The sequence below is a fragment of the Chenopodium album genome, chromosome 14 (genome assembly GCF_948465745.1).
Source record: "Chenopodium album chromosome 14, dcCheAlbu1.1, whole genome shotgun sequence".
Lineage (NCBI taxonomy): Eukaryota > Viridiplantae > Streptophyta > Magnoliopsida > Caryophyllales > Amaranthaceae > Chenopodium > Chenopodium album.
This window is the reverse complement of record NC_137847.1, coordinates 49930827-49944052: the sequence shown is the minus strand read 5'-3', so window position 1 is coordinate 49944052 and position 13226 is coordinate 49930827. Positions and strand designations below refer to the sequence as shown.

At 35.8% G+C, this 13226-nt stretch overlaps 2 protein-coding genes and 1 non-coding gene across 3 annotated transcripts; 2 read left to right on the top strand and 1 right to left on the bottom strand.

The window, feature by feature from the left end:
• The first annotated feature begins 534 nt into the window (after positions 1 to 534).
• TRNAD-GUC (transfer RNA aspartic acid (anticodon GUC)) lies at positions 535 to 606 on the top strand. The gene has a single exon. It is a non-coding gene; the product is annotated as a tRNA-Asp (tRNA).
• On the top strand, positions 605 to 4026 carry LOC145577431 (uncharacterized). The gene is made up of 3 exons (XM_081634861.1): positions 605 to 727; positions 1240 to 2182; positions 3569 to 4026. The coding sequence occupies exons 2-3, from the start codon at positions 1258 to 1260 to the stop codon at positions 3595 to 3597; spliced, it is 954 nt and encodes a 317-aa protein (XP_081490987.1). The 5' UTR covers positions 605 to 727; positions 1240 to 1257; the 3' UTR covers positions 3598 to 4026.
• Positions 4027 to 4157: 131 nt separating this feature from the next.
• Positions 4158 to 12763, bottom strand: LOC145578253 (uncharacterized). The gene is made up of 10 exons (XM_081635607.1): positions 12379 to 12763; positions 11069 to 11248; positions 9980 to 10061; positions 9789 to 9896; positions 9363 to 9521; positions 8709 to 8902; positions 6145 to 6420; positions 5935 to 6057; positions 4814 to 5104; positions 4158 to 4668 (listed from the first exon to the last, which is right to left on the bottom strand). Exons 1-10 carry the CDS (start codon positions 12628 to 12630, stop codon positions 4465 to 4467), a joined length of 1869 nt encoding a protein of 622 aa, XP_081491733.1. The 5' UTR covers positions 12631 to 12763; the 3' UTR covers positions 4158 to 4464.
• Between the last annotated feature and the right edge of the window lie 463 nt (positions 12764 to 13226).

Below are 13226 nucleotides of genomic sequence, written 5' to 3'. Positions count from 1 at the left end.
ACATAAGAATTTCACTTTAGTACTAAGAATAATTCACATAAGAATTTCACTTTGCTCATTTAACAAAAAAAGTATTTGTTTGGAAAGTGGAAAACTTTGTCTGAGTTAAAAATTTGGAAATACTAAGGTGGTTGATGCGTGCGATGCGTTACATAGTTAAGCTTGTCTAGAATCTCTTTCAATTGGTTTTATATCGCAACTTTAGTTTTAAAAGGTATAATTAACCAAATGATATTTATTAGACTAATCTCAAACTTTTTAAAAGGTAGGGAAAAAAAAATGCTATAGTAAAAACAAAAGAAAAAAATAATGTCAGTGATTTACATGCATAAATGGAGATATTTATATAAATAATTTTTTTTTTAACACTTAGAAGGCATAACATTGTTCATAAGCGTTTAGTTAATAAGGTAGGAGACCGGATAATTGATGTTGTTTGGTCGTGTACTCGTATTCTCGGAATATAAAAATTACTTCTGTAGTAAATGTTGAGATTAAACAAGAATTTAAACTTTAAACCAACCAATATTCCAAGTCGTTGTAGTATAGTGGTAAGTATTCCCGCCTGTCACGCGGGTGACCCGGGTTCGATCCCCGGCAACGGCGTTTTTTTTGTAATTTTTTTTTTGTAATCTGTATTTTGTTCTTCCCTTTAACTCTGCAATCCACTCAAAAACAGATGAACCTGAAATTAGGGTTATCAAAAAATTATACTCCTATTCATCAGGTAAAATTACTTTATTCCAACTTAACTCTAAAATTTTCCATGTCTTGTTTCTACTTACTTCTAATATTTATGCCAAATTTTAATGAACTTAGATAATTTTTATTCTTACTGTCTGTATTATGTTCAGTTTTTAAACGAATTGAGTTTACTTTTTATATGTTAGATTTCTAAAGAGCTGAATTTATTCACTTAAAAATTACCCCCAAAAAAAAATTGTTGAATTGGGTTTTATTTTAGCTTTTATATTCTTTACGGTGCCAAAAGATTATGCTGAAACTTTTTTTAGTTAATTTTTGCTTTCTTGTAAATTGGCTGATGATATATTAGATTTGAATGTTTGTCCAATTTTCTGTGCTTCTTCATCATAAATATGTAATTTAAGGGCTAAATTAGTCTTTTGCAGTATAATTATATGATTACTCAGCTAGGTAGCTTTAGCTGGATCAATTTTTTTTAGAAAGCAGAAAATTTCATTGTTAAGTACATCATTGTGTGTTTGATTGTGAGGGTAGGTTGCCTAGAGCGAGGCGATGAAACTGTTTGATGCACATTGTCACCTCCAAGACCCTAGGATTTTAAACCTCGCCCCACGATTAATCCGTTCGTCTCTTGATACCGGCATTGCCCATTTTGCTGTTAATGGGGTTTCGGAGAAGGACTGGCATTTGGTTAAGCAGATGAGTGAGTCTTATCCTTCTGTTGTTCCGTGTTTTGGTGTTCATCCGTGGTTTGTTCCTGAGAGGACGATGAACTGGTTTACCATTTTGAGACAGTTTTTTGAGTCTACACCTACTGCAGCTGTTGGGGAGATTGGTTTAGATAAAGGGTCGCGGGGGAAACAGATTGATTTTGATGATCAGGTTGATGTATTCAGGAAACAGCTAGAATTAGCGAAAGAACTGAAAAGACCGGCTTCTGTTCATTGTGTTCGTGCTTTTGGTGACCTTCTTGATGTGATGAAGGCAACTGGGCCTTTTCCTGATGGTGTAATTCTTCATTCTTACTTAGGGTCTGCTGAGATGGTCCCTGAATTAGCAAGGCTTGGTGCTTATTTCTCCTTGTCTGGATTTCTTATGTCAATGAAGTCACAAAAGGCGAAGAAGATGCTGAAGGCTGTGCCTTCTGATAGAATCCTGCTCGAGACTGATGCACCTGATGCCCTGCCTAAGTCGAATTTGGGTGACTTGTACTTTGTGGAAGGTGATCCTTCCCTTACTCCTGAACTTCAGGCACTAGGAGAGAATCCACATTTGAGGGCTAGCAGTAATGTGTTAGAGGTTGAGAAAGATACACCAGAATTGCCAAAAGAAATGCTGAATCATCCGGCTAATATTCATAATGTACTTACCTATGTGGCATCTCTGCTTGAGATGAGTAAAGAAGAACTTGCAGGATTAAGCTACTCAAATGCAATTCGCCTGTTCTCTTGTGAAGGTTCTAAGGTACTCCAAGAAGGTTAGTGCATTGTTTTGCTTGTATCTATTCTGAGAATATATGTAAATGGATACTTTCCATTGTCCTTCTTCTGCCCTGTCATGTTATGGCTTTCTGATTTATGTTCTTTCATAACGTTCTATCTGCAAACAAATGGTGTATAGTTTTAGTAAACAAAACATGAATTAATCAGGGCACAAATATCATTCATGGAAATTCTTTGCAATGACATTAATTTAGCTAAAGGCCTTTCTTAAATCCACCCTAAGGATGCATAAAACTATGTTTGAAGGTTAAAGATGTCCAGTAACACCATTATTTTCTTCCACTGAGCCACAGAAGTTGTTTAATTTCAGTAAACAGCTAGGTTTTTTCATGAGCACCATTTGTTCCCTGTACAGCTGTACTGAGCCCATTGATATTGTTCTGCCTAAAATCTGCTATATTTCTCAAATGATTTGCCTTTAATTGGAAAAATAACAGAAGTGTTCACTACTACAGAGCTTTTCGAGGTCTAATCCTGCTGATAAGTACACAAATTCTCATAAATTAAGGCCTTATTAGAAATTTGAACTAGAAAATCAAATCATCTTTTTGGGAGCATTATTAGAGGATTGTACTTAACATGATGAGTAACCTGATTTGCATTTATAATTCTAATTGTGGCCAATCAACTGATTAACTTGTTGCAAGAATGCAGCTAATTATGGAGGGTTAGTTTCAAGTCCATTTGCCACTATTCCCCCTTTATTAAACCATTAGCTCATGCTATTCTCTTATAAGATTTCAAATACCTGATAAATATCGTTGAATAGAAAATCCTTGAAAATGTGGGGAGCATCTAATAGATATTGCTTTCCTCTCTGTCCTTTAATATGCTCAAATGATTATTTTTTTTTAGTACAAGGCTATGTGTGAGTGCAGTAGCGAGTTGCCTCTTAATATTTATATCTGCCATGAAAGTGATGAAACTAGTCCTATGTAGCTATGTTAGTATATTGTAGTTATGTTTGCTAATGTGAAGATTGCTACAGAAGGTGAAAGTCTCTGCCAGATTAAGGCAGATGAAGCTGAGTTGATATAAAAATCCTCATCAATATGCTGTTCTATCTGATTACTCTTTAGATTGAGTGATGGGGAAAAGGTGAAAATCATACTATTATACAGGTATTATAACATCAATATCTTAGTTATGAGGGGTACGAGCAATGTGACAATATCTTGTTAATGGAGAAAGTACTCTTTAGGTAGTGTTATACACTAGGAATATCTGATTGATATATTGAGCTAGCTATCCCTTTCCATCACATCATCTGGTTCTCCATCTGGTTGTGCGACGGAATTTCTATTCTCTTAGGATGTGACCCTGTTATTATCTTGAAACAAGTGGCAATATATGTTTCTCAGGTAACACTGAAGGTCCTGTTCTGGAGTAAACTGTGGTAAACTGAATCTCTTGTCTGCATCACAAACTACTCAAGATCTGTGTCAAATGTTCGGCCAACAATTGTGGCACCTGTCCTTCGCTGCTAACTCCATGTCACATACATACATCTCTTGAGTGTGGTGTCATCTCTGTGCTGTTGCTCTCCATAATTGTCGACGTCATCTTGTGGATGTGGTTGTACTAGTAGTATTGTATTAAGATCTCTTTGGAAGAGGATGGATGGAACTTCTTTTCACCCCACAGTGAGGTGTACAAGAGATATGTGTAAAATCTGTAAATATGTTTTGACAGCTAAACGTTATCCTATTACTAGGCAAATTGGATGGGCAGCGAGTCGTGTTAAATGCTCCCTCCATCTGAAAATGATTTCACAAACTGTATTTTGAATTGTCCCAAACAAAACTTCAAACTTCCTTTTCGTACTTTGGTTATGTTTGGTTCAAAGAAAATTTCCAAGGACATCAATCAATCTCGATTATTACCCTTAGTCTTTGTGGCATTGCACCAATTTCAAGTGTGAGCTACATTTTGGAACGGGGAGAGTTTAAGTTAACTAAACCAAACGATTCTTGTCGTATGTTACTTGGCCTCTAGTCTGTTTAATAATGCAGTACATTATTACATTCATTATAGGCATCGTTATTGTTCTGATACATAAGGAGCAATTCCTAAGATTCAACTAGACTATTCAATTCATTCATATTACTTCAAAATATTCAATATGATAGCATTCTAGCAATATGTTTCTCCCTATAATACTGCAAAATACAGGGCCACAACCCCAATAGTTTTTCTTCAGCTACATGTGTCGACTGAGGTCAAACTAATAAATAATGACCAAACTTGATTATTCTCATCATTCATTCTTCTTCGTTTTCCATTTACCAACATCTCCCATGTAAGGTTGAGCGCTGTAGGCATATTGTTGAAGAACAGAGAACACAACCATCTCTAAGCAAACTAGCACATTCTGGATTCCTTCTTCAATATGTTCAACATCCAGCCAGGAATATCGAGATCGAATAATCCCCACAGCAACCAGAAGCTCAAGCACAATGCCCTGACAATATTAAGACAACGAATGAGCTTTTTGTATGAATTGAAGTGGACTAGCACAAAAACTAATGTACACAAAGATTGCTACATAAAAAGCCAGCATATTACTTTAATGGAAACACACACAATATGATTTGCGAAGATTTTACCTGCCAAAAGCAAAAGAAGACGATGCCCTTAACGCATAGGAACTTAGCAAGCGGCTTGTGTGGTTCAAGTTCCTTACCAAACACATGATAAAAGACCACCAAAGAATATAGAGCCAGTGATACTGAAACATTGAGGACTATTGTGAAAATCCAGCTGATTGTAGAGGTGTATAGCCCGGCAAGTTGTAATGCTATCATTAAGATGGAGCAAACTGGCCGAATCATGACAAATTGCCATGTCCATAGCTTCAGAAGCTTCAGTGTATGGTGGTCTAGGCGTACAGTGTGAGGCTGCATTAGCAGGCCAGATCAGCAGTAGACTTAGCAAGCAACTTATCAAGTTAATAAATTCAACTTGACCCTTATCAAACACTCATTCAGGAGTGTTCTAATTGTGATATATGCTTAAGAAACTTCAAATATGCATGGAACCATAAAAGCCAATTCCTGATCATATTTTTACACAAAATATGCTACCATTTCCATATTACTTTCTTTGAAGTTCATCATCTCAACAGAATATTCATGGTCTTTCTAACGGTCACTAGATAAAGGCCGATGCATGCATGAATCCAAACCTCACTAGACCTGGAAAGCAGTAGGATGCACATTATGGTGTCGGCAGTGATGGTGGTATTGATCATATTGCAGTATGATGTGTCTCACCCACAAGCAATCGGAGTACGGACTAACTTGTAGTCCTAGCTTAAATCTATTACAAAAGATGCCTTATAATAACATAAATAAAGTGTGTGTGTGTGTGTGTGTGTGTGTGTGCGTGCGCGCTTTTCTGCAACAAGACTGCTATGTGTGAAATGTGTCAATGTTAAATACTTATGATTCGGTATACTTAACATTCTAGTATGGCATTCTTATGTATGGCCATGCAATACAGCATGAAAACTTTAGCTTAGAAAACAACTTGCAAATTTCAATACTACTACTACAAGAGACTGGGCTGCCAAGTGCAAAGTTTGCTTGCTTAAAAACTGCCAAGTTCAACAGATCTCAGAAGGATTCAATTTGTTTGGCTTGAGAAACACCTTCACAGTCCTGTTATCCTGTCCTTTATGTATTTTTATTCAATTATGAAAAGAAAAACTGTCGGTATATAAACTCACCTGAAATAGTGTCATTGGAAAAGAATGGTGGATTTCTCTTCCTTTGATTTCATCAGGCACTATATTTTTGCTGATTGATACATTTAAGTAACTATACATTAATGCCATAAATTTAGCAATGACCTGCATGAAATTAATGGGGAAAATTAGATTTATAGTAGTTAAGCTAACAAATCACATGATTAGGAGTTATGCAAATAAGAAACTTACCAAAGCCTCATAACATTCCTTGATCGATTCCAAGGTCATGAAAAATGCTTTGCTGCCACGAATATCCATCAGACCCACAAAAGACACAACAGCATATATGGGAGCCATGAGGATAATGACAATGATAGCCTTTTGTTCCTTAGGGTTTTTCCAGTAAAAAAGATGCTGTGATAGAAGTTGTATCGTGAAATGCAGTGAGAGCAATACACAAAATGCATTTCCCACTATGATAATCTCACCACGATTCATTTTAGTGAAATCCAACATGGGCAACATCTTGAGTATTTATGAGAATCCAGACAGTAGACCTGCAAAATGAAAACCAAAGCATCATTAAGACCGTAGTTCAAATTTATGGAAATCATTTTATGATATTACACGGAATAATTTTGGTTGTAAGGGAAGGAGGAAGATTTTGGTCGATGACTACACATAATAATCAAATTTGGTTCATGTAGCCAACCCACTTATGGGATTAAGGCTTAAATTGATTGATTTATTTTGTGATATTACAAAGAGCGGTGTTGCAGTGAGCTTAGAAGCAGAAACGGTAAATATCAGAAGAGTCATGACAACTCGCAAATAAGAGTTAAGATTCATCACCAAAATCTAATGTGTTCAAAGTCAAAATATGTTGTCATTTTGAAAACAGCTATTTATTTTTGTCAAAACAGAAACCAAATATCAGCGTTCGTTTTTTAATCATCTGATTCGGTTCTGAAAGTAACCATTCAGGGCAAGATCAAGTTCACACTACAGAATGTTTACAAATTACAACTAGCATATCCCTTTTCAAACTCTCTTCTCCAGTTTTAAGAAATGAAGGTTACCAATTTGCCATAATCTTCCTCCCAAAGAGTTACACTGTCAGTTGCCATAATTGCCATTCGCGAACATCTGAGCACTTAATTTACTAATATGAAGTGATTAAAAAGTTAAACTACCCTAATCATCCAGCAGAATAATTGATAACATTATCCAAAAATTAATAACAAGGCATAACTTGATCATTCAAGATGACTAGCATAAGTGCAACCCTTCTAGAGTAAGCTAAATGCTTGATTAAATCAAATTTATAACGATGTATCAGTTCCGAAAAACTAAGAATACTTTATCAATTATATTCCTCATGTGTCTTATGATTACAGCCATCTTAGTTTCCCGCAACAGAGAAGGTAATACAACAAACAACCCTCAAAATTTCCTCAATTTTCTCTATTGAGAATTCGAAACACCCAAACACACATTTCACTTCTATTCATCAAAATATTGATTAATCATGGTGAAATACAACAGTTTTAGCCAAAGTATCTCCAGAATCATGGTAAAATCCCCCCCCCCCCAAATAAAAAAAGTTAAATTCTTTGAAAATCCCCCCCCCCCCAAAATAAAAAAAGTTAAATTCTTTGATTAATTTAGTTCAATTAAACTACAAGCTCATCATTACATTAAACCCCAAAAATCTAAATCTTTATGAAATTTAACAAAATTAAACCCAGAAATGACTAAAGATGCAAGATCCTTCCAGAAACCAAAATTTCAACCCAGAAAAAGTAAATTACTAGAAACAGTAATAGCTTAGTGATTATGCAAAAAAAATACAGAAAAATGCAAGAAATAATTGAATAGGAAGAACTTACTTTTATAAATTTGCAGAAAATCGATAATTATTTTGCAGTGAGTAAATGTAATGATCAAAACATTATCAAGATTTAAGCAATTTAATAGAAGCAGGGTTCAGACTTGATGTGGGGAAAAGAGACTTTGAATAGTTTGATAATTGAAATAATGTCAGGCATTTAGGCAATGGGTCAAGCCTCGCTAATCACGTGTACCATATCATGACGTCTGATTTTTATTACTCGTACTCGCTTTGTCCATAAATGATACCCGTTTTTATATTATTTGTAACGATTAGACATTTTTCCTCTATATTTTACGTCTAATTATTGCAAATAATATGAAACGAATGTAGTACAAAAATCTATCTCAAAACTCCGTTTAGTATATTTAATTAAAAAAAATCAATCATACAACCCATGTAGGTAGATAATCTCGTAAGATTATACGGAGTAGTATGAAATCATATTAGATTATAGTATGAAGTCATACAAGATTCTACACAATCATATACTTTTTAGTTATCTAAAGATCTAATAATAGGGGATTGATTCTTAAATAAATGTTGCATAAGAATTTTTGAATGAGAAATGGGTCGACATTTTTTGTATCGTGGCATGAAATTGCCTCAAGCTTGAATTGGCCTTTTCCTCATACCAATAATAAGAACACTTAATATACTCGTTTGTAACAATCCAAAACAAAACACCACTATGTGTACAAGTGAAACATATACTTGTATATCAAATAAGCATCTTAAGGAAACAAACCATTAAAATATCAACAATGTAAGATTTCATTTATTGACTGTAGATCTTCTCAAAAACTTAAATATCCAACATACATTGTGGCTAGAACAATCGGCCATTAAGGTTGTTTCTAGGGGTATATTTACTGCACTTGTTCTGAGTCGGGGCTGATTGGGAGAACCACCTCATCTATCATGGAAGAAGCAATATTTTGCCAATGTGCTTGCTACTTTCCATAAGCTGGTGGGCTTCAGCTGCCTGTGAGAGAGAAAAATACTTGTGAACTACAGGCTTCACCTTCTTCTCTTTGATAGCAGGCCACACATTCTTCCCTACTTCCTTCACAATAAGCGCTTTGTTCTCTGGAGTTCTATTCCGCAGGCCAGCAGCTAAAAAAAGTAGAGAAACATTATCGACTTAACAGTTGATCAGGAGTCTAAATTGTCTTATCTTGTCCAAACTAGGTATGTCAATTGCAGACTTTGCAATGGAGAAAATTAAAAAACGAAAAAACAAAATTAAATGTTAGAAGGGTTTAAAGGTGGAACATGTTGTAAATTAACTTTCCTGAAGGTAAGGTTGTGTACCCTTTACAAAACTAGACCTGCTCCACATTGACCAACAGGTTGAACAGGCCCAGCATGCGCGGGAAACTATCATGATCCTCAACAACTAAGGGTGTCTCCAGTGGACATGAGGTTGCTGATGTTTGGGTGTCACTTAAAGGGTAGGATGTTGGATTGGAGTGATCATGTTGCTAGAATACAAAAGTGTTGTGATTAAGAGAAATTCCTACAAACCTTTCTAGAGCAATAGAATGCCAGCTTTGTGTAGAAAAAATCTGCATACCTTGCACCGTGAGTCTCTTCGCTGCTAAACTTGCAAGGTTGATTTGTGAGGTAGATCCACCTTGGAAGCCAATAATAAAAAGCCGTCCATCAAAATTCAAGCTGTCAATGTTTCGCTGCAAGTAAACTCCTCCCATGTTGTCCAATATAACATCAACACCTGTTTGTTCAATACAATCAATTATTCTTACTAGATAGCAAGGATAAAGGGAAACATTATCCCCTTGCCAAAATAGTTCACTTCTCTGTACCAGACATTGGCTGGGTCGTAAGAAGAGTATATCAATCATAAGAACGTGGCCAATTATGTAACATCACAAAACGGAAGTGAAACAATACATCGGTAACAAAGCGGGTTTCAGTCATCAAAAAACAATTTGAATACCCCGTACTACAGCATATATGATCTGATCCTCACAAATAATACCTTTTCCAGCTGTTTCTTCTTTTACTCTCTCAACAAAATCTTCTGTCTTGTAATTGATACACACATCAGCTCCAAGATCTTTACAAAATGCCAACTTTTCTTCAGAACCTAGAGAAGAGAGCAAATAACAGACCTTTAAGCTTAATTTAACCCACTCGATTCTCCAAAAAATACAACTTAAGTCTGTCAACCTGCTGTTACAAATACTTTGGCTCCATAATATTTAGCTATCTGAATAGCGAAGGTACCAATGCCACTAGATCCCCCATGAACCTGTAAACATAGTGATTGTAGAGAAAATAAAAAATTACAAGAATAGTTCATCAGCCACTTACAAAGAAAGAAAGCTTATGAACAAATCATTAAATGAGATAGCACCTAATGATACGAACAGATATCAGAAGATGGTAATTTGACAGCAAACTTAAGACTCTCTTTGGTAGTTCTCTCAGTAGACCTTTTGACAAAAGAAAATCAAGTATTTCCCGTGTAGCATGAAAATCAATAACATATATTCATCAAAACATTCCAAAGGGATTTGAAATTAGTAAGAAATCTGCAAATCACATGTTTGCAGTTGCATTTTCCTACAACTTATTTAAATGCTTCACAGTATCTGATGATACTAGAATCTCTTGAAATTTATATATGAACCTCCATTCTCATTTAATCATGTGGGCAACAACCAAAACACAGCCTAGAATTCTAATTGAAACAAATTTTTGTACATAGAGACATTTTAGAATGTAGGAAAGGGATATGGTCACTGGTATGGAGTCACGGAACTCAGCAACAGTCACTACCAAGCCTCCCATTCAGGTGTACAGCAGACGCAAGAAACAGGGAAAAAGGGAAACAGCAGTAGCAGAGGTCCAGATGGCAGAAGGTGACATATATAATCAATGAAGCACGAAGTGGAGGTGTATCAAAGGCCCTGTAGTGATTCTCTGCTAAAGGGAGGTGAATGGCAAATATTTTTAATGCTGTAGTAGGTTAACAATTAGCTTGAGTATATATAGAGAAGAAGGAATAGTAGTATGTTTATGTGAGAATTGAGATATTGTTGGAGAGTTGTAACCTTAAGTTACTTTTGAGAGTGATAACCTCAAGTATCAACTGTCTTGTATTCCTTGCCATTAGTGAATCAGAAATCAAGCTTACAACCTATATTTTTGCTCTTTGTGTTAGAATATATCTGTTCCGGTCTTTAGTTTATAACAGTCACATAAAACTTATAAACACTGACAAAGATACAAAATCAGAGTAGCCTTGTAAGTTACCAAAAATGCCTCTCCTGCTGAAAGCCGGCTTGTCATGAAAACAGTCGACCAAACAGTGCATGCCACCTCTGGGAAACTTGCAGCATCCTTGAGAGAAACACCATCTGGGGCAGGAAGAACTTGCCCGGCAGGAACAGCCACTTTCTCAGCATAACCTCCTCCACTAAGAAGTGCACAAACCTACATTACAACAAACACCATTCATCATCAATATAGCATGATAGCTTACCTCTGAGACTCTGAAACTCAAACACCAATTCCAATCCAAAGTACTAAATTCTTTAATATGTATGATATCATTAATATGACATTTTACCACTTCAAAGGAGAGCAGAAGCAAATGAGATTTATAACAGTATAGCCAAGTCTGATATCAAATACATGCACTTGTAAAATCATCCGAAGTCCGCTGTAAAAAATTAACTTACTTTTAAATGAATCTATAGTACTAGGACTCAGAACTCATGACTCAGGGTTGCTAAATAAATACAATAGTAAAATTATATTCAGATCACTACAAGTCTACAATGCTTTTAGGTCAGTCATAGTCTTGCATGTCTGCGATACATTTCTCATGTTCTTACAGAATAACAAGTGAACAAATGCATCAGAAATCAGCAAATGATAGTTATTACGAAATAACAAAAGAGGCAATCAGGCAATCCACCATTACATTTACAATGCTATAATTGTTCACCAACAGACTATTGGGTATACTAATCAACATGCCTAGTTTACACCATTATACTCTCAATTAATTCCATAAATACCACAATGTTCCAACACAAGCACCTTTGGGGTTGGTTCCATTCTTTTAAGGTAGACCACCCCCCCCCCCCCCCCCCCTCTTCCCCCTCTTCCCCCTCTTCCATGCTTTACTTAATACAGATTCCTTAGGTTTTGCCAGCTTTGGATTTACAACATTCAAAATCAAAACTTTCAGGGACGATTTTCGGCCAGCTCTAAATGCATTTCATCTCTAGCATTACTGATTATTCTGCTACATCAAACATACAACCAGCTTATATAATAACAATTAGGTTACCTCCACTATCATCAATCAACAATTTATTGAACCAAATTTAATCACAATCCATCCAAAATAACCCATATCAAATGCAAAGAGAAAATGCACAAATTAACATGATAAACTAATCAATTCAATCGCATACAAATCAAAACTACCAGTTTATCAACACCCCCACGTTTAAAAATTGACAAGATTACAACTTTGGAAGACCCAAATCACCATACTCCAAAGTACAGCAAATAATAAGAAAATTGAAGCAGAAAAGGCAAAAATTAGTAACCTGATCACCAACTTTCCAGCGAGTGACACTGTTGCCAAGTTGAAGGATAGTTCCAGAACATTCTAGACCAGGATAAGGACTAGCCCCAGGTGGTGGAGGGTAAGAGCCCTTCCTCTGAATGGTATCTGCTCGATTAAGGGCAGTTGCTTCAACTTTGATTAAAACTTCATCGTCTTTGATTTGGGGGTCTTCAACCTCTTGCAGCTGCAGTACTTCTGGACCTCCTGGGCTTGTTATAACTACAGCTTTCATGGTTAATTTTGCTCCTCTGAAGAGAAAATTTTAATGGGTTCTGGGGGAAATGGAAATTGGGAGAAAGATTATACAAATGTTTATTGAAATGATGATATAGCCATACAGGTGTTTTCGTTTGAGCTTTGGACACAAACCGATGTCTAGAGTCTATGACCTCGCTTATATTGATTTGATTATTTATGGCCTAGAAAGTGTCCGGTAAGATGGCTTAAGGTAATCAAAGTTAGAATTTTCACACAAAGACACAAACCGATGTCTACAGTCTATGACCTCGCTTATATTGACGTAGTTAGGAAATAATGATGGAGCAAGCGGTTTAGATTCATGGGGCAATACTCTGTACAGTACAACCTTACAAATGGAAATTACAAATGGGGTAACATAACAGATCCTAATTCTTAAGCGTTTAGCCACTAAGATAAAACCTCATTAGTATATACTCTGTATAATTAATTACTACAAAGTACTCACTAATGAGTAGGCTAACTCGTCCGGCACGTGTGTTTTACTTCGTATTTAGTTAATCCAGCAGCTTTACGTTAACTCATTGTTTTTATATCTACTACTCTACTGGACTACTAGTAATCAATTAC

Bases quoted from the DNA above. Each gene is read 5' to 3' on its own strand.
- LOC145578253 (XM_081635607.1), bottom strand. From the start codon at position 12,630: ATGAAAGCTGTAGTTATAACAAGCCCAGGAGGTCCAGAAGTACTGCAG. The intron at 11,249-12,378 runs GTTACTAATTTT...GTTGTAATGTAG, and splicing joins GCTGGAAAGTTGGTGATCAG to GTTTGTGCACTTCTTAGTGG. The intron at 6,421-8,708 runs TGATAGATGAGG...TAAATACTCAAG, and splicing joins GCAAAATATTGCTTCTTCCA to ATGTTGCCCATGTTGGATTT.
- LOC145577431 (XM_081634861.1), top strand. From the start codon at position 1,258: ATGAAACTGTTTGATGCACATTGTCACCTCCAAGACCCTAGGATTTTA. The intron at 2,183-3,568 runs GTTAGTGCATTG...TATGTTTCTCAG, and splicing joins TTCTAAGGTACTCCAAGAAG to GTAACACTGAAGGTCCTGTT.